The 20,953-nt window shown below is 44.7% G+C and overlaps 1 protein-coding gene across 1 annotated transcript in view; it reads left to right on the top strand.

Annotated features, from left to right (window-relative positions):
• Snx9 (sorting nexin 9) overlaps window positions 1-20,953 on the top strand; it is an 88,838-nt gene that overhangs the window by 26,523 nt on the left and 41,362 nt on the right. Inside the window, exons 2-4 of the mRNA XM_038338798.1 lie at window positions 12,396-12,482; window positions 18,000-18,074; window positions 20,290-20,415. Coding sequence (XP_038194726.1) covers window positions 12,396-12,482; window positions 18,000-18,074; window positions 20,290-20,415 — 288 coding nt within the window. The remainder of the gene's footprint in view (window positions 1-12,395; window positions 12,483-17,999; window positions 18,075-20,289; window positions 20,416-20,953) is intronic.

Raw genomic sequence — 20,953 nt, 5'->3', positions numbered from 1 at the left:
AATGCAGCTTGAAATGATGAAATGTTGAACCACCACGCAGGAAACAACTGCGGTGTGTGTGTTGGGTTCTGAGTTTCAGAATTCAGTCTCTGTTGACTTTGCCACATGTTGCCTGAAGTCCCTGACCTGTGGTTTTTTTCCTGGGTTTTCACTTGTGACACAGTACCAGGCTGGACTTTGTAGTCATGTAGCTCTTGTTGAGCAAGGGTTGTAAGTGTTCTTCAGTGTCGTACAATACCATAGAATACGGTAATACTTATACTTGCTATTAGATTTTATTTCTCAGCCTCCATATCACTATTTTGAGACTAAATAATTAATTAAAGCTTAATTACCTTTGAGGTTTAGGAATATAAGATATCCAGTCTGCAATCTTAATAGCACAGCCACTCACTAAGTTCTTCTTGAATAGATGCTACATCTTTACGCGCTAACTTTCAGCTTCAGTTTCTCTCTCTCTCTCTCTCTCTCTCTCTCTCTCTCTCTCTCTCTCTCTCTCTGTGTGTGTGTGTGTGTGTGTTCTCTACATGGGATGAATTTAGCTTCTAGAATCTGCAGATTCATCAGAATTGGAAAATGGGTGTATTGCTTCTTCACATATATTTCTTTCCTTGGTCCCATGTCCATCCTTCTGGGATCACAGTTAGGTTTCAGGTTTTGTCTCATGGGTCACCAAGGCTCAGCTGATCATCTCAGCCTCTCTCCTTTCTGCTCATTGGTCTGCCCTGATTGCAATTGTGGTGTGTCTAGTCCCCTGCTAAGTGCTCTGGTGAATCCTCCCATGCTGTGGACTGGATTTTACTCTCTGCTCTGTCATTTCTTGGTCTGTTTCTATTGAATTATGTTTTTGCTCTGGCAGTGGTCAAACTTTTGTTCTAGGTCTTACCATTAATTTTTGTTAGACACTAGACATTGTTTTGGTAAGTTGAGTGTCTAGTTATGTTGCTCCTCTTTAAACAGGTATTAAAGTTCAAGGAGTTTGATTCCTTCAAAGCTTATTTGTAAGTGTTGTTGGGAGGGTATCTAAGTAGCTTTGTTTATTTAGATCTCCCTGGGCTCCAGGGATATGTAGTCTGAGAGTTTCGTGTTGTGTTCTGTGTCTCTCTGACTAGTTAGAACTGTGGTGTCTCCTGGCTCTACCCTACATCTGTTGTGTGGTGTTGGGCTGTTTCCAGATATCCTTGTACTTGAAGAAGGGTTTTGTCTAGGCACATAGCTTAATGTTGTCAGCACAGTCATAGAGACAGGTTTCTGTGGCTTCCCATCCTCTTGTGGTTATAATCTCCGTTCTTTCCCGCTCAGCAGAACGGTGCTTCAGTTTGGGGCTTTCTGCTCAGATTCTTTTCCTGGCTACTGGACCAGAATGTAAATTTCCCCCGGGCAGCTGCGCTGGGCTCCCTCACACTGTCTCCCTTCCCCAGCAGTGCTTCCAGCCCAGCAGCCTTGTTTTGGTTTTCCTCGTTTCATTTGATTCTACTTGATGTTTCCCCTGCAGGCACAGCTGAGTCTGGTTGTGTTAGAGCAGTGGTATTGAAGCACAAACCAGTTTCACGGGCTGGATGTATTTGAGGCTGTATCCCCCAGCTCTCCAACTACTAAAGACTGCTGTAACCTAGGTCACCTCTCTCTGCTACTTTCCCTGTGACACAAGCAGGCCATCAGAACTCATCCCATGGTTTGAGGACTTAGTTTCAACCTCTATAAGGAGCTTGAAGCTCTAGATACACAGACTATTTTGATAGATTTCTTTTTTGAGTGCAATTTTTAAGAAGCTTTTTTGAGATTAGACTTTTTTTTTCTTTAAGTGGAATTGTTGTAGCTCTCAGAAGTCAGTGTAGAAAAAGGCTAATGGTACTGCCCGTGGGCATTAGCAGAAGACTGGAGGCTAAAGGCTAATAGCTGAAGTCTTCTGTGCATGACTTAATATAAAGAAGTTTCTGCACCTAATGAGAAAGTGAAAGTTTATACTGAACCTGTATCAAAAGAGTTGGATGAGCATGTTTGAAATATTTAACATGGTCCCTGATCATCGATTGTTTGCAGACTTAAAGTGCTACAAATGAAGTCTATCTTTGTTTCTCAAATCATGATTTGTTTCACTATGCACATGTGGGACAAATCCACTTATAATTTCTCCACCAGCAGTCCTCTTGGGGGTTTGGAGTGGAGTCTGCTGACAGACATGTGGAGCCTACGCACCCCGTCTGTAGAAGTGTGTTGTGGTCTGTTGGCTCTGTTGGGTTTGGAGTTTTATCTTTGATGCTGCTTGAATATTTCCCTAACTATATGCATGCTTGCTTACTTATTTTTTTTTTTTTTTTTTTTTTTGGTTTTTCGAGACAGGGTTTCCCTGTAGTTTCTAGAGCCTGTCCTGGAGCTAGCTCTTGTAGACCAGGCTGGCCTCGAACTCAGAGATCCGCCTGCCTCTGCCTCCCGAGTGCTGGGATTAAAGGCGTGCGCCACCACCGCCCGGCTTGCTTACTTATTTTTATGAGGAAACTAATGGTGTTGTGGTAAGGTATTTTTAAAATTGGTCTCCTTTTCAAAGTTTCATGGTTCTCATTCATCTTTAATGTGTTTTACTGTGTGTGTGTGTGTGTGTGTGTGTGTGTGTATAAGAGAGGGAGAAAGGACAATCTAAAGCAGTTTGCGTTGCTTGCTTGCTCTGTGTGGGTCTAAGAGTTGAGCTAGGTAGGGAGCAGGTATCTTTCTTGGCGAAGCCATCTCTCCAGCCTGCTCCCATACGTTTTTAGATAATGAAATGTTATGGGGTGTTCACCAGAGAAAACTGCCTGGACATGGGTTTAAGCCAGTAGAAAGCCTTTATTCACCCACCTGTGACTACACTGGGTGTTCAGGATCCCCCGGTAGCCCTGAGCCTTTCTCTGGGTTCTGGGCTGACATGCTTCAATTAACAAGAACAGTTATCCAGAAGCAGATCTATAGAAGCTAAAAGGCAAGGTTAGTACATTCGGAGACTTTCCCAGAAGTATATGAACGTTGTTTCATTTTTGGCAGGTGATGCTGTCTGTATCCTGGGCTTTCCAGCCTGAATGGTGCTTCCATCATGGTGTCAGTTGAACTGAGGTCTGGGCCCTGTTGCTTTAGTTCCCAGAGGCCTGTCTCAACATCCCTACCTATGTGCACATAGTGCATGTGCACAGAGATCCCAGTGCATCCTTCACTGCTTACAGTTTGTATTCTTTTCCACTGGAAGGTTGCCATATGCAAACTTTGATTTTTCTGTTGCTGAAACTATATGTTCCTCTCATATTGTGCCTTCATCTTTAAAATCATGTTGATTTCTCTCTCTTATTTTTATTCGTCCCAAGTTCTGTGTTGGTGGTAGTGATGCTTCACTGTGTCCTGCCTTGCTTTCTCTTCTGACAGATCTGTCACATCTTTCAAATGTGGAAAGGATGAGGTTGCCTTATCTTTATGTCACACACACACACACACACACACACACACACTTCTATTTGGTTCTTGTCAGAACAACAAGGAGATGCAATGAGCCTGCATCACTTCACACTTAAGTATATGTGACTACTGGTTTCTCCTTTAACGGAAGTGGCCTGCACTCCCAGAATCCTTCACTGCACTACTGTGTGGTTTGGATCCGGGATAACTTCTCTCAGCTTCCTTAAGGAATTTGACCTCACAGCCATCAGAAGCAGTCATGGGGCCTCTCCCTGCTGTTCTAGTGCTGACTGGGCACAGGCTCTGTTGGCCACATAGCACGCTTGGGTGGATCTGGCAGCCACACAGTTGGGTGGAGGTCTGGTTTCCTTGAGATTCAGCAAAGAAGCAGACCCCAGAAACACCCTTCTGTTTGCTTTGCCTGGAACCCCAAGACTAATTCCAGAACCCCATAGCGGTCTGAAAAGAAAAAGTAATTGCATATGTTATGGTTTTTACAAATCAAAGGTCAGAACAGCCAGCATGTACTGGCCTGCCAAGCCAGTCACTTTCCTCTGTGCTTTAATTTTATTACTTCATTCAAGTCACAAGGTACAGACTGTTCCTTATCTTATTCCTGAGGAATCTGAGTCAGGTTAAACAAATGGGCCAAGTTTTCGAGGCTAGTGAGTTGATAGAGTAGGGATTTGAACTCACTGCCTGGCTAAAAGGCAGCTCCTAGTCACTAATTCTATACTTCTTATATCTAGGGCTGGGGATTTGGGAATTTGCTTTTCAGCTTTTGTCTGTCCTTTTACAGTCAGGAAAAATAATGCAGCATTTTAGTTTGGAACTAGAAGTGAAGTTGTGTTCTTAGCAACCCTGGGGGTTGAAAGGTGATAAACAATCTTAGAGGTACAGATATGGATGCCCTAAGATTAGAAAACCAGTGAGCTCCTGCTGTAGCCTAATCTTGTGTGCATAAAGCCCTAGTCAATCCTTAGCACCAAATTTATAGGTGAAATAGAAAACATCTGAATCAAAAATTCTAGGTCAGCCTTGGCTTCACAGAGTTTGAGCCAGTCTGGACTGCATGAGATGAGAGTGGGGAAGTGGGAGAAGGATTGCATTGCCGATTCTTTGTGTCCTTTGAGTAGCTGTAGGTGCGTGTCGGGAAGTGCGTGTGCAAGTGTCTCAGATGCGTAATACTTTCAAGGCTAGCTTCAAACTATCAGAGGCTGGGCTGGAGCTCAGTTGGGAGAGGGCTTATCTAACAAGCATGGAACCCAGGGTTTATTCCTGTCTACCACACCTGATATCCCTACCCTCAAGAGATGGGACAGACGTATTAGAAATTTAGAGTCATCCTCAACCATACAGAGTGTGAGGCCAGCCTAGGCTACATGAGACCCTGTCTCAAAACCAAAAACCCCATCTGTTAGCATCTGTGCCCTTTGGCCAGGAAGGAGGGTTGGTTTTAAACTTTTGTACAGCTTCAGTAGATTACCTTTGTTGTGCGAATGCACAGGAGTTACATGTACTGTGTCTAAGTACAAAGAATTTAATGTATTAAAGATGAGAGCTGCTGCAACAGTGTAAGCACACAGCAGTCTGTTCTCTGTGCATTCTCACAAAACTGTATTTTCATTGTGATTTTAAATACCCTAGACAGAGCTAGCTGCAGGCATTATTTTACATTTCTGATCTTACCTTTAGTGTTTCTTATTTTTTTTTAAAAAAAAAAACTTTATTCTTTGAGAATATCATACAGACAGGCAGACATAGTTAAATTCACCCTGCTCCCTATTTCAAGTCCTCTCACTTCCACCATGTTGCTATCCCAATTTCATCTCCCCCTCTTCTTTCTTTTTTCTTCTTCATCTTGTCTCCTCCTCCTCCTTTTTCTTCTTCCTCTTTCTTTTCCTCTTCTTCCTCCTCCTTTTTTATAAACCAAGTGCAGTTACTACTGCCCATATATGCCTGGATGTGGGGCATGCCCTGGCACATGGTCAACCTAATCAGGACCACACCCCTTAAGAAAACTGACTTTCCCTTCCCTCGGAGGTATCAGTTATTAACAGATCCCCCATCTGTGCTGCACAGTTGACTGCTTCAGCTGTAGGCAGCCATAGCTGGCTGGTGTGAGCTCATGCACGCAATGACCTCTTCATGTCCTGGGACACTGTTCTGCCATAGTCGTCTCCAGTCTTTGTCTCTTACAGTCTTTCTGTCCCTCTTCTGTGATGTTCTCTGAGCCTTGAGGGAAGAGGAGTGTGCTGAGGCCTGACAGTTGCACTGATCTATGGATATAAAGACATGTTAATATACATGGTTATATGTATTTAGAAGGCAACTTGATACTATGTCCATTAAGCAAAAGAATGGTAGTAGGTTCACTCTCCAGGGCCATTGAGTTCCCCAACCATGAGTTCTTGGCTAAATTTATCCTATCAGCCATGAGTTTTCTCCTATGGAGTGGGCCTTAAATCTAATCAGTCAAAAAGAGTTTAAGGTAGTGCTTTTCCAGTTGCCAAAGAAAAAGCCCTCCCTCCCCAAACGGTACAAGTATTGCTATTGCTCTTGCTTGCCCACTTGGACCCGGTAAGACTGAGGACACCACATACTTTGGTCACAAGGTTTGGAGAGATCAACCTGGTTCTGATCTGGAAGCCACCTCCTGTTGGCTTGCATTCAGAGTACCAAAAGGTGCTATTCAGGCTGCTGGGAGAGAAGAGATGTCGGCAGTGGACTCCAAGCTACAGTAACAGCTGGTCTGTCAAGATATGCCCATTGGGTCATAGTGACATGAATGTCATGGGTGTAACCAAGTGCTTTCTAATATTCCTTATGAGATTTTTTTTAACTAGGCAGTTTCTTAAGGTCATTCTTCTATATTTTCTCTTTTGTTGTTAAGTGATACTTCCCATTAATTTAGAATTCTTAAATCAGTGACTTCTCTATACATTAAAATCAAAAGAAGAAAAGTATATATACTGAGAAACCTCTGTTCTTACCCACTCTTTTTCCTTTTCTGCCTTTCTTGGTAATCAATTTAAAATTCACTTCTTACTTATTGTCTAATTGTTTGTTACAGAAATACTGGCAAATATAAATATTATCCTATCTATAAAAAGATAACACAGTGTATGCCCTAGCCTGCAGTTTGCTTTCCTAGATTGACTGTTCTGTGTTGTGTCTACTTATGGAGGTGTTTTCATTCCTGTCTTACTCACTGTTCTATTGCTGCAAAGAGACACCGTGGCCAAACTTATAGAAAGCATTTAATTGGGGACTTGCTTCCAGTTTCAGAGAGTTAGTCCATTTAGCATCATGGTGGGTGGAATGGCAACAGGCAGTTAGGCGAGCATGATGCTGGAGCAGTTGCTGAGCACCTTTACTGATTCACAGGCAGGAGCAGAATGAGATCAGGAGACTGGGCCTGCCATAGCCTCCTGAAACCTCAGAGATCATCCCTGTTGACACATCTATGTTATGAGGCCTGGTAAATTGTTTAGGTGTAATAATCTTTATTGTCCAGCAGGTGCCATGGTTGCAGAGTCATGACTAACAGTGCAACCTGGTGCCAGAAACAGTCCTGAGCCGCTTTGGTTTTTTTTTTTTCCTTGGTGCTGGTTAAACACTGAGAAATAGCTTTGCTTGACAAATTAAAAGCAATTAAATCAATTCTGTGCATGGAGCAAGAAGCCCAGAACTCACAGGCAGAGGATTTCAAACAGGAAGCTGAGCAAGTAGCCACGCGGCAGGGAACACGGCAGTGGGGACAATGTGCACGAGCCTGGGAAATTTCCAAGTTGCTGCATGTAGTTAGCTCTACTGTGATGGGGGTTTTACAAAAATCCACTTAGGTAAAAGCAAGCCAGGTGGGTGGGGTTGGGAGACTTTCTGGGCTGTGGGCCAGTTAGGCCTTTAAGTCGGTCCACTTGGCAGGTGTGGAGTTCGTATGGGACGCTTAGAAGAAATCCCACACCAGCTCAGAGTTGAGTATAATGGAGGGTTATTTGTTTAGGGGTACCCTCACAGATTACAGTCCTCTGCTCAAACAGGGAACAGCAACCGAATCCTGCCGCTGGACGTATGCTTTGCATCAGCATATATAGTATAAGAGGCCACACCCAAGTGGGCAGGTAACTTACAGGCTGTAGGAATTCCTACAGCATCTCGGCTCACGATTGTGAAGGTCCTGGGCCATGACTGATTGGTTCTGTTCTTTTAGGCTTGTGGCAAGGTGGCGCTTTATGGTAGGAGTGTGTGGTGAGGTAGACTCACTTATCTCATCGTCTGCAAACAGAAGAGAGTGAGGCCAGAGTCCTAGGGTCTCTCTCAAGGGCACATCCTCAGTGACCCTAAGACCCCATCAGAACTCACCTCTCAGAAGTTCTGCTTCTGTCCAGACTTCTAACACACTAGCCTTTAATAAAGCGGTACTTTAGATCCAAACTATAGTAAAGAGTAGCTGAATATTTAAGACCATATTAGTGTAGCATTCTTTACTTGCTAGATTAGTAGAAATATTAAAGTTGAGTGATTTTTTTTCTATTTGTGAAGATGGGGAGAACCATTACACACACACACAGAAACATTTGCACACACAGAGACATGTACAGACATACACATACATCTTGTATCTATTTGTTATGGGTAGATGTTTAAAGGATAAGTCCCGATAGAGGAAAAATCTGACAAAATATATCAAATCAATGTCTTAAGTGTGAGAAATTGAGCAATTCTTCATATGTTTAATTGCTGTTTTAAGTTTCTTCAGCCATATACTCCTCTGTCCATTTTCCTGTTGGGCTGCTATTTCTTGAATTATATGACCCCTTTCTATAAGCTGGGCAGTGGTGGTGCACGCCTTTAACCCCAGTACTTAGGAGGCAGAGGCAGGCAGATCTCTGAGTTCAAGGTCAGCCTGGTCTACAGAACTAGTTTCAGGACAGCCAGGACTAGGACTGTTACACAAAGAAACCCTGTCTCGGAAAAACAAAACAAAACAAAACAAAACAAAAAAACCACCTTTCTATTAGAGTGATTTCTGATATGATTGCTGATGTTTTAAATTTTGATTGATTGTTTGGTTGATTTGGGAGGTATGTGCACCATGGCATGTGTGGCCCTCAAGGGACAACTTGAGTGCATCAGTTCTCACTACCTACTGTGTGAGTCCCGTGGATCTTACTCAAGCCACCAACCTTGGCGTCGGGCCCCTTCAGCCTCAGAGGCATCTCACCAGCCTACATTGCAGAGTTTCTTACAACTTGTTCTATTGTTTTGTATTAAAGTTAGTAATCTCTCTCTCTCTCTTGCCTTCCCTTTCCCCCCTCTACCCTCCTTCTACCCTCCTCTACCCAGGGCCTGAGGTGCCCTCTCCCACTGTGGCATGTAGTGATCTTTATGGTCAGAATCAGAGGGAAACAAAAGAAAGTCATTCGGAGCCAACATGAGCAGCATAGGTTAAAAAAGGAGCGATATTTGTGTGCTCTCTCTTCTCAGAGAAGTGTGCCTTTATGGATATGGGCTGTGTACCCAGCAGCTGGTGTGCTGTGCACTCTAGGTGTCTTGGGAGAATTTGACAGCTTTGACTCTCTCCATGAGTGTTTTACTAGTACCTAGAATGATGCTTACCAGCCATTTACCTCATACATGATTTTTGAAATTTCTGTTTGGGGGATTGATTATAGTTGGTAATCTGAACTGAATATATAGCGTGAAGTTATGTGCTAAGCAGGAACTTTGTGGGAACATAGCTCTAGAATGTAGATACCATTGGAAGAGGCAGTGATGAAAAAACATGAACCTTTTCTTTTAGAGGCCACATAGGAAATAGACGGGTAGACGGTGGAGTTGAGGCAGTGTGTGTATAGGAAATAGACGGGTAGACGGAGTTGAGGCAGTGTGTGTACAGGAAATAGACGGGTAGACGGTGGAGTTGAGGCAGTGTGTGTGTAGAAAATAGACAGGTAGACGGTGGAGTTGAGACAGTTTGTGTGTAGGAAATAGACGGGTAGACAGTGGAGCTGAGGCAGGTAGACGGTGGAATTGAGGCAGTGTGTGTGTCTTTGTAGATCTCATCATTGATGGATAGGAGGAAAAGGGAGGTGATGGAGACGAAGCGTGGAAAGAGGCAGGCGCCAAATGCTAGGAGAAGGGATGTGGTGATGAGCCAGCCCAGTGGTCTTCAGTGCTGAAGGCTCCCTGTCTTGTACATGCTTAGTGTCCAATACATCTTCTCCTGACAGTGTATGCTTGTGTGAAAATGTGCTATTAAATCTTTTGTTCTCCAAAATTTTCTCCGTTCTGTTTTCTAAGGACATCTCTAGCTTTTGAAGCACGCCTTAAACATGTCCACACTGTTTTACCACTTTTCTGTGGACAGTAGCCCATCGTGCAGCCACTGCAGAATCCTGAAGGGTAGGTAGCTTACAACGAATGGGATTTATTCTCCCAGCATTACAGAAGACTGTGTTAGAACCCACTCTGTATCTCAGGTGGCACTTTGAATACTTTGTCCTGTGGAGGGAGGGACATTGGGTGCTCACATGGCAGGACAGCTGGGAGAGTGAAGCCCGTCTCACAGGCCTGTTTTATGGCATTGGATTCTGATCGCTAACAGATACATCCCTCCCTTAGGGCCGCCTCCCAGCACTGTGGAGCGGGGACTAAGAGATGTCCACTGATGTCTAGTCTGACGGACTCTCCATCTCGGTGCTCACTCGTCTTACATGCTGGCTCACCAGACTACACCTAGTGAACAAGGGGCCTCTGGGTTCTGTTCTGGGCACTAACTGGGTGTAGCTGAACTGGAAAGATGCAGCAGGCATCTTAAAGAGCAGAACAAAGCAGCAGGCTGCACTCCAGTGCAGAGCTGAGCCAGCACTCTGGGCTCCCCTCCAGAGGAAGCTCACTTCCTTCCGCGGGGCGCCTTTGCATTTATCACCTCCTGCCCATCACAGAGCATTGAGGTTGATGTGACGTGTTTTCAGAAACTATCCCACAACATGACAAGCAGAATTCTATCTCCTGTGCAGCTGTGTGCAGAGAGCACCTCCACATGGTCCCTTTGTCCTTTGTCCTGATCTGAGTAGACCGGCAGTGTTTGTCCCCTGCCGGTCTTGGCCCTTTCCTTGCTCCCAGGGGACAACTGATGGGCTTTCTTGACTGACAAACTACACTGCCATTTGCTTCTTTCCAGTATTTTTTAGGAAAAATTTCAAGTCTGCCGGAAAAGTTGAAACAATTTTCCATTGAAAATCACGAAACACCATAATAATATTCTGTAACTTTTTTAAATACCCAGTTTATGGCACGTTCACCCGGTAGTCTATCTTATTTTTTTTATTGATTTTTTTTTTAACGAGCTCTACATTTTTCTCTGCTCCCCTCCCCGCCTCTCCCCTCTCCTTCAACCCTCTCCCAAGGTCTCCATGCTCCCAATTTATTTACTCAGGAGATCTTGTTATCTTTTTTTTATTTCAAGATAGTGGGGTCCCCTGTCTCATATCACTACTTGTGACTCGTTCATCTCTGTTAACAGTTCTGATTGAGGTGGATAGGACAGGGAGGTTCTTGCTGTGTTTGGCGGATGTTTGGTGAAGACAGGTGAAGTGAATGCAGCCACACTGTCCTGCTTCACTAGCTGTATCGGAAACCCGAGTTTCCTTCTCATTATAGCCAGGCACTTCTAAAGCAAACACTGTGTCCTACGCACACGTGACCCCAATTTTTAGATGGTCTTCTGGAGGGAGAAATCCATGAGACACGTAGAGCTGGAAACTGGTCAGACTCGGGCATGGTGACTGAGGTGGGAAGACTGTCTCCATTGAGTGCTGTAGTGAGGGCGTAAGCTCTTTCCGGAGTACTCCCTCACACGGGCAGTTATCAGTCTTAGTTCTCTCTGGTGAAGCATGCCTGAAGGTGCCTCGAGGAACACAACAATCTGTCATTACTGTCTCAGGGCTCCACCTGAATAAGCTGAAGGACCAGCCTTCCTCACACCACAGAACAACTCCCCTTTAGTCCATTTTTCCATCCATCCATCCATCCATCCATCCATCCATCCATCCATCCATCCATTCTTTCATTCATATATGTGTCTGTGTGAGGAGTGTGCTCGTGTGTGTGCATGTCTGTACACTTAGACATGTGTGTGCCAGTGTGCATGCCTATGTATGCAGGTATTCGTGGAGCTCTAGACTGACATCAGAAGTCTTCCTCAGTTGCTTTCACCTTATTTATTCAGACGGGGTCTCAGGTGAGCCCAGAGCCTGCTGGTTGGGATAGTCTAGCTACCTGATTTGCTCCAAGATCCGCACCCCCCCACACACTGTCTCTGCCTTCCAAGGGCTAGAATTAAAAGCGTCGGAATTGTCAGGCATTTATTTATGTCCGCATGCTTGTGAGACAAGTGAGTTACCTGCTTTGAACGTTTGGCCATCAAGACTGTTGAGGTCACCTGGCTAGCACACACAGCCCTGTGTAGCTCTAGGTCTGGTGGAAAGTATGGGAGAGAGCAGGGTCTGCTGTGTGAGTCTCAGATGGCCAAGTTAAATTGCTGGAGACTCCATGTGATCAAAGTCACCCCGGGGATAGCTTCTGGCCTGCTGAGTATTTGATCCCAAGAGTTTCTCTTAGGTGTGAGCCTGGCATGGCATGCCTGTGTGCAGCACCTGCATTCCCGAGTGGACCCGTTATAAACACCTGTGTCTACTTAAGACTAGCCAACAAAAGCATCCCTTTTTCTTATGAAACATGTACTTGGAGCTGTATATTAGGGCTAACTTCCAAATGTGGTGTGTGCAGGGGCTGTGGCCATCGGGGTTCCTGAGGAGACAAGAGTCCTGGACTGTTTTCCTTTCTTCCCGATCAGCCACAGCCATTGTCAGGGTCATACCTTTGTGTTTATGAACAAAATAAAGGTTGTCTGGGTTTTGTGTTTGCTGTACATTTGTAACATCTGCTTTCCTGTCTGCTCCCTGCAGGCTCGGGTTATGTATGACTTTGCTGCTGAACCTGGAAACAATGAACTGACAGTCAGCGAAGGGGAAATCATCACAGTTACAAACCCGGTAAGAGCCCAGTGCTTAAAGAGCTATGGATTCATCAGCTCACACCAGTGTTGTAGCTGTTGCTTCTGAAATACTGGTGGCACTGTAAGAAGCTTTAAGGTGCACACCGGGAGAAGGTCAGTCCCTAAAGATGGCTGAGTACATGACTGAATTCATGCTTTTTTTCTAACATTTGCAACCTATCAAGCCCCTTGTCATGGTACTGCAGTCAGTTCCCATGCTTTGTCCTTACATCCCGATGCTGTGTATCTTTAATAGACTTCAGGGGCTATGGTGCTGACCTTCCTAAACCGCTCAGTTTACTGAGTGCTCTCACTGTCCTCAGCCTGATCCCGCAATTGGATTACCAGACAGCCGTGCAAGTTAGCAGGGAGATAGCATCGCTGTGTGGCACATAGTTGTGTGGCACATAGCTTCACATTGTCACACATATGCACATCTGCACCTTCCCGCGAGTGTCTGTTGTTTAGGCTCTCCTGGTGGAGAGTAGTCGTGTTCCACTTAGACTACACTCTGTATAGTCCATTGAGTTTCTTTTGTGATTTTTGTTGCCAGGATGCTCAGAAGTAAACTTAATTCCATTTTTAAATCATTGTAGGCCAAGATCTGTTGTCTCTGTGTGATAGTTACCTCACTATGTTTAATTCTTTTTTTGTTTTTTTTTTTGATTTTTTGTTTTTTTTTTAAGATATACTTATTATGTATACAACATTCTGCCTCAATGTATGCCCGCATGCCAGAGGAGGGCGCCAGATCTCAGTACAGATGGTTGTGAGTCACCATGTGGTTGCTGGGAATTGAACTCAGGACCTCTGGAAGAGCAACCAGCGCTCTTAACCTCTGAGCCATCTCTCCAGCCCTCTTTTTTTGTTTTTTGTTTTGTTTTTTAAGACAGAGTTTCTCTGTGTATCTTTGACTGTCTTGGAACTCCCTCTGTAAACTAGGCTGGACTTGAACTCAGATCCGCCTGCCTCTGCCTCCTGAGTGCTGGGATTAAAGGCGTGAGCCACCACCGCTGCCCAGCGTGTTTAATTCTCTTTATGTGCGCTTTCTAGTAGTCATCCTTACAGCCAGGGGCGGTGTCGTAAGAGGAAGCCTATTCGGAACAGTGCTGAGAAAAACTCTCAATTATTAATGTTTTATTCAGAAGGAAGAAGAGCAGGTGGGAGAATTAATCTTTATAGTTAGAAAATGAGCAAAATTCTCAACCACTGCTGCTCCCCTTCCTCACCTCCTCCCCCAGGCACCACGGAGAGAACAGGCTCTGCCCCTTCCACTGTGTCTCCCCCCCCCCCCCCCCCGGGCATGTTCTCCCTTGTCCCTACTGCAGCCCTGGGATCCACACCAGCTGCCATGTCTCCTCTGTGACCTGTCTCTTGCCCTAGGCTCCATGTTTGTCAGCTTCATTCCCCAGTTTTCCTTCCTGAATATTCCGTCATGGTCTAGTAATTGTATCTGAGGCAGAAGGATGTGTTGGGTCACCAGAGTCCCTCTTTTTGTTTTTTGCTATTATTCTCATATCATTATGTTTTTGGCTCATATATGCTAAATCCATAGTATTTGCAGCCTGAGCAGGTCGTCCAAGTTCACATGGGCGTCCCTTACAGTGTCTCAGAAATCTTCCCACAAGCATTTCAGACTTCGCACGTCCATGGTACTTACCGTTACCACCCGCACCGTCCTGGTCCTCCTGAATTCTTTTCATTTTTCTGTGCTGTGTGTCATCCAGTGTTTCCGAGAAGACTCCCAGCTATATTCATGGAAAGAAATCCAGTTTTGTTTGCACCTGGTCTCATTCTCGGCTGTCATCGCCCTGCATTAAGGCACCCTGGATTGGATGCCTTCCTGCCTGGTCCATGTCCTGGCTAAAATGCCACTCCTCCCAGGGGCTTCCAATCAGCTGTGGGTCTATAGGATCCCTCCCCTACCATCAGACCAGTCCTTTGTGTTCTTATCATGTATGCACGGGAACATGTATGTACCTGCAGACATGTTTATACACATCATTGTAAAGTATATGTATACATGCTGTCAAATGCACACACACTTTGACATATGCACTGCTCTTAAAAAAACCAACCTTCCCATTTACAGGCACCATTCGTATACATACTGTAGCACAGATACTCCCACATGCACACACAGAATACACATGCTTCCAGAGCAGCCTCTCCTGTGTGACTCTGGCCTCTCACCCATGTCATAGCTCCGCTTGAAGCCCTTCTTCCAGGTCCCCTCCCACTGTGCCTCTTTGCGGGTGCTGGGAATCAAACCTGGGTTTTCTAGAAGAGCAGCCAGTGCTCCCAGCTGCTGAGCTATCTCTCTAGTATTCCTAAAGTTTATTTTTAAATTAAAAAGTTTTCTTCTCCATAAGGTGGATGGTCTTGATGCCAGCCGTGAGTGCTCCTGGAACCCAAGAAGACTGTGCCTGCCACCTCTCACTTAAAATTGGAAATTCCCTTTTTTAAATTTTTCTATATATAATATACTATTACATGTTATTATTTTCCTATACATAATATGATTTTTTCTCATATGTAATAAACTATAATGTGTGGTGTTTAGTGAAAAGGAGGCATATATATTTTCAATTTTAAATTATTTTGAGAGAGAATACATTCATAAACACCTTTGTCTCCTCCTCCTGCTGTTCAGCATCAGATCATCAACCAGGCCATGACCCTTCGCATGTTTTCTGTGACACATGACCCATCATATCTTCACATGATCAATCTCACATGTTCTATGACACGTGATCCATCTCATGTGTTCTGTGGTGCATGCTCCATTTCATGTCTTCTGTGACGTGTGCCCCATCTCATGTCTTCTGTGGTGCGGCTTCTCCTCCAGCTGTCCTGTCTTGCAGTATAGCTGATCAATTTGAATGAAATGTGACCGTATCATTTCATCCATAAGAATTTTTAACCTAGGTTTCATGGCACACATTTGTGGTCCCTGACATTTTGGAAGCTGGGCAGGAGCATCACTCGATCGACATGTTTGAGTCCAACCGATGGCCACAGGATATCATGTATACTGACTATGCCCCTCCCTAAAACCTAAAACTGGAGACTAAGGTGCTGGCTCAGCCAGGAAAGTATTTGGGTGGCTCAGGTTCAAAAACCCACATTTTAAAAAGCTGTAGCCCCAGCACTAAGGAGGTAGGGGAAGGATGGGTCCTAGGTGCTCTGGTCAGCCTAGTCTACTTGGGGAAATCTACATCAGTGAGAGAGGGAGACCTTATCTTTTTTTTTTTTTTTTTCCGACAGGGTTTCTCTGTGGCTTTGGAGACTTTCCTGGAAGTAGCTCTTGTAGACCAGGCTGGCCTCGAACTCACAGAGATCCACTTGCCTCTGCCTCCCGAGTGTTGGGATTAAAGACATGTGCCACCACTGTCCGGCTAGGGATACCTCATCTTTAAAAAGACAAGGAGACAGTGCCTGAGGATCAGGTGTTGATTTACCTACAACTACACAGACATTTATACAGACATGTACACACAAATATGTACACACAAAAATAGAACAAAAGACTTCATATGTACTTTTAAAATTTATTTTAATTTTTAATTATGTGTGAGTGTGTATGTCTGTACATCAGAGTACACACAAGTGCAGCGGGTGCTAGTGGAGTCGTAACAGGGCATCAGATTCCCCACAGCTGGAGTTACACATGGTTGGGAACCACCCTGTGTGGTTGCTAGGTACTGAACTCAGGTTTTCCATGAGACTAGTCCGGCTCTTAACCACTGAGCCATCTCTCTGCCCCAATGATGTATTTCTAACACATAAAAATAGAAATAGATTTGTTTTTCAGACAGAATGACATTACCATTCCAGCCATTTAATAAATTTAATAATTGTCTAACATTATCAAATATCCCAATAGCCTCATTGCTGACTTAAAATTTTACTTTTAACTGCCCCCACCTTGGCCCTTTTGTCCGGGCAGCGTCCCTGGGCTGCCTGGAATCCCTGATCCTGTGCAGTGGAGTTCCATCTGGACTGCCTTCCCTAGTGTATTCAGGTGTCCTGCTCCTGTACTAAGGCCATCCACCCAAAGGGGTCAGACTCTGGCCTCCAGGCAAGTCTGAGGATTCCTGCAAGGGAGTGCGGGCTCCTTCAGATTGTGCTGCCAGGTTCGCTGTGTGATATTCCATCCAGCCCTGCCCCCACCTTGGCCCTTTTGTCCGGGTGGTGTCCCTGGGCTGCCTGGAATCCCTGATCCTGAGCCCCACATTGGAGCACCGGACTGAGCTCCCAAGGTCCTGATGAGGAGCAGAAGGAGGGAGAACATGAGAAAGAAAGTCAGGACCCTGAGGGGTGCGTTCACCCATGGAGACGGTGAGACAGAACTAACGGGAGATCACCAACTCCAGTTGGAATGAGACTGATGGAACATGAGACCAAACCAGACTCTCTGAATGTGGCCTATGGTGGAGGAGGACTGAGAAACCAAGGACAACGGCAATGAACATGAACTCTGCAGCATGGACGGGCTCACTGTGAGCCTTGTCAGTTTGGTTGCTCACCTTCCTGGACTTAGGGGGAGCTGGGAGGACCTTGGTCTTAACATAGAGTAGGGAACCCCAATGGCTCCTTGGCCTGGAGGGGAGCGTATGGGTGGAGGGGAGGGGAGAGAAGGGGAGGAGATGGAAATTTTTAAATATAAAAAAAACCATGTAAAAAAATAAAAAATTTCACTTTTAACCCGAAAATCTCCTAGAATATTAATGCCATTAAACAATATTGACTAAATTGCAGACCTTGTATGACAAATTAGTGTAAAAATTCACATTTTCTATGCCCATCTTTTTATTTTATGTCACATTTCCTAGTTTTATTCTCTGGGTTACCTTGAAAATATATTCAAGAATGGGAAGGTATGTCTGTTGGTAAAATGCTAGCCTTAAAAGCTTGCGGACCTGGGTTCAATCCCAGAAGCCACATGAAAAGCCCCTTGGTGGCCAGCAAGAGGGTGGGTGGAGTCAAGTGGGTTCTTAGACCTGTGTGACTAGCCAGCCTGCTATATTTGCTGAGCCCTAGGCCAGAGAGATGACTCAGGGATGTGAGTTGATGACTCCAGCACTCACGTGGTAGAAGAGAGACCCTACTCCTGAAAGCTGTCTTTTAATCTCCACACAAATGTGGCGCATGAGCACTGCACACATGTACACACAGTAAGTAAATACATACACACACATTTTTTTAAAAGACTTTAGACAGTGCCCAGGAAAAAAACACCCGAGGTTGACCTCTGATCCCACCTGTGTATATATGCACACTCGCGTGCACACAGGAAGTATTTAATCACTTCTTGAGGCTCTTTTGTCTTGTTAGATTGCACTATTTTCTATAATAAACAAGATTTAAGAATGTATGATTTTGCTATTAACTCTGTAATCATAAAATGCTTCTTGTTATTTTTCATGTAAAAATTATATATTATACCAATTTTCAGCACAAATTTTCTACAGGAAATCCTAACTTCAACTTTTACCTTTATCTTTTCTATTAGAATGTTGGTGGTGGATGGCTGGAAGGAAGAAACAACAAAGGAGAACAAGGGCTTGTTCCTACAGACTATGTGGAGGTGAGAACATAGGAGAACAGGGCTTGTTCCTACAGACTATGTGGAGGTGAGAACATAGGAGAACAGGGCTTGTTCCTACAGACTATGTGGAGGTAAGAACATAGAACAGGGATTGTTCCTACGGACTATGTGGAGGTAAGAACATAGAACAGGGTTTGTTCCTACAGACTATGTGGGGGTAAGAACATAGAACAGGGATTGTTCCTACGGACTATGTGGGGGTAAGAACATAGAACAGGGATTGTTCCTACGGACTATGTTGGGGTAAGAACATAGAACAGGGATTGTTCCTACGGACTATGTTGGGGTAAGAACATAGAACACTGATTGTTCCTACAGACTATGTGGGGTAAGAACATAGAACAGGGATTGTTCCTACAGACTATGTGGAGTAAGAACATAGAACAGGGATTGTTCCTACGGACTATGTGGGGGTAAGAACATAGAACAGGAATTGTTCCTACAGACTATGTTGGGCTAAGAACATAGAACAGAGATTGTTCCTACGGACTATGTGGGGGTAAGAACATACAGCCATTGATTAACTAAAGCTGATCTTTGTTCGGCATCTTTTTACCAGTTGAGTTAAAAGGCTGTCAGGAAGATAGCAACCATTTTCAAAGTAAAATTTCATTGGAAAAGTAGTAAGTACTAATTAAATAAAACAAGGAAAGTACATTGAAGTAGAAATAGGGAAAGGATCTCCTGTGAGCCTAAGCTATGAGGATGTTTGGGTTAGCTTCCTTCCCAGAGTAGCAACTTTTAGTTTTTCTGAATAAAAACCCCTATTTTTCTTTTGCTGATGTATAGTACCTGCTGCCCAGAGCTCTGTGGTAGGTTAACTGACAGAGTTTAAATAGAGTCTTTAAAGGGTAGGCGTCACACTTCCTTCAGCTATTTCCATAGACACAAGGGTGTCTCTGCTGCAGCAAAGGATAGCACCTCCATATTCTGAGGTGATCCTGCAGAGACAGAGCCACTGGGTAGCAGCCATGCCACCTTCTGAGTCAGCTACCTGGCACCCCTGTTGGCTGCCTGTAGGTCTCAAAACTGAGCACTTGCCAATCATCTTGAGTGACAGGAACTGAGGTTTCCTGCTGCACCTGTGACTAAAATTGGAGCTGGATCAAGAGTTGTGATTCTTCGGTTCACTCGGTGTAGAAGGGGACTGTGTGAAGAGTGCTTCCCTGGGACCTGGCAGCCCGATGGGGAAGCGCTGCTTCCCTGGGACCTGGCAGCCCAATGGGGAGGCTCTGCTGCTTCCCTGGGACCTGGCACCAAACAGGAAGGGGTCTGTCTGTGTTCTCTTGTCTATTGTTAAAAATGAGAGGTGGAGTTTTAAACTCTCTGGGAAATCAGTAGCTTTTTTTCCCTTCAGAAATGTGTGTTCACACACACATGCCGTAGCTCTGTCCATAGAAGGCCAGCCGTTTAGAGGCCCCTGAGCATGGTTTGAAAGTCTGAGTTTCAGATCCTGTTCTGGCTGTGTGCACTGCACATGTAAGATCCTAAACTGGACAAGACAGAGAAATTCGAGGATTTAGGTTGATATTGGTATCCTTTTTATTTATAGAATTCTATTTGCCTCTAAAGAGGAGTAGTTTCAACTTCTTTGTGTGTCTTTCAAGACTATACCAGAAATGGACCTATCCAACAGGCTAAAATTGGCCAGAACATGGATGAACCAGCAGGATCATTCTTCAGCAGGATATGATAGATGTCCATGAACTAAAATAGGCCATGTTCTGAACTATAAAGCATTTAATGTGTCTAAAAGAAGAGAATCAGGGATAGAACTTAGTGCCACACTATTTGACCCATAGCAAAATCACCCGACAGAGAGACAGAGAGAGACACACACAGAGAGAGAGACAGAGAGAGACAGAGAGAGAGTAGGTAGATCAGTCATAGAGTGCCTCTTAGACTATAGTGAAATTTAACTCCAAACAAATAACAGGATTGCTAGAAAATACCAAAGTGCTTGAAAATTAGTCTAAGTTGCACATAAGTCAAAGAAGAAATCTCAAGAAAAAATTGTTTAAAGTAAATATAAATGAAATTACATCTTATCATCAGTGTAGTGTGCAGCAGAAACAGTCCTCAGAGGGATGTCTGCAGCGCATGGAGTGTCCGCCATGATAGATGGCACTTTCGTCTCCCATGAGCTCTCACTGCAATGCAATCCATGAAACGATGGCTTCTTTCTAACGTGCAGATTTTACCCAGTGATGGAAAAGATTCCTTTTCTTGTGGAAATTCCGTGGCGGACCAAGCTTTCCTCGATTCCCTCTCAGCGAGCACTGCTCAGGTCAACTCGTCTTCTGCCAGCAGCAGCAGCCAGGTGCGTCACTCCTGTGGCCTACTGGGTTCCTGAGACAAGCTTAAGTGGAAGCTGTGGTTCAGCCTTGCTGCCATTGCTCCCTGAAAGCAGCATCAAAGTAGCTGTGTGTGTGTGGGGGGGTGCCATGTGAGGGGTGTGTGGCATGTGAGGGGGGGGGCGTGAGGGGCTGTGGCATGAGGGGTGTATGACATTCCTGCTGGGAATTAGCGCAGACCTCACCTGAAATGCCTGCTAAAGACTACAAAACTAAAAACAAAAGTGAAAGATAGGGTGTTAAAATTTGCTTTTGAGAGTATCAGGATTTGAATACAACCCCCCAAAGGCCAAATATTCCCCAGAATGAGGGCCTGTAAAGAAGGAAGGAAACTGATAGAGGCGGCCGGTGTCTGTTTGACCAGACCAGGGCTTTATTAACTCACTGCACAGCCAGGCATTTGGCGCTTGTGTTTTTAAGAATGTACGTATTTTTAACATTGCATGGTGGTGCGTGCCTTTAATCCCACACTCGGGAGGCAGAGGCAGGTGGGTCTTTGAGTTC

Source organism: Arvicola amphibius, chromosome 8 (genome assembly GCF_903992535.2).
Source record: "Arvicola amphibius chromosome 8, mArvAmp1.2, whole genome shotgun sequence".
NCBI lineage: Eukaryota > Metazoa > Chordata > Mammalia > Rodentia > Cricetidae > Arvicola > Arvicola amphibius.
This window is presented reverse-complemented; position numbering and strand designations above follow the sequence as displayed.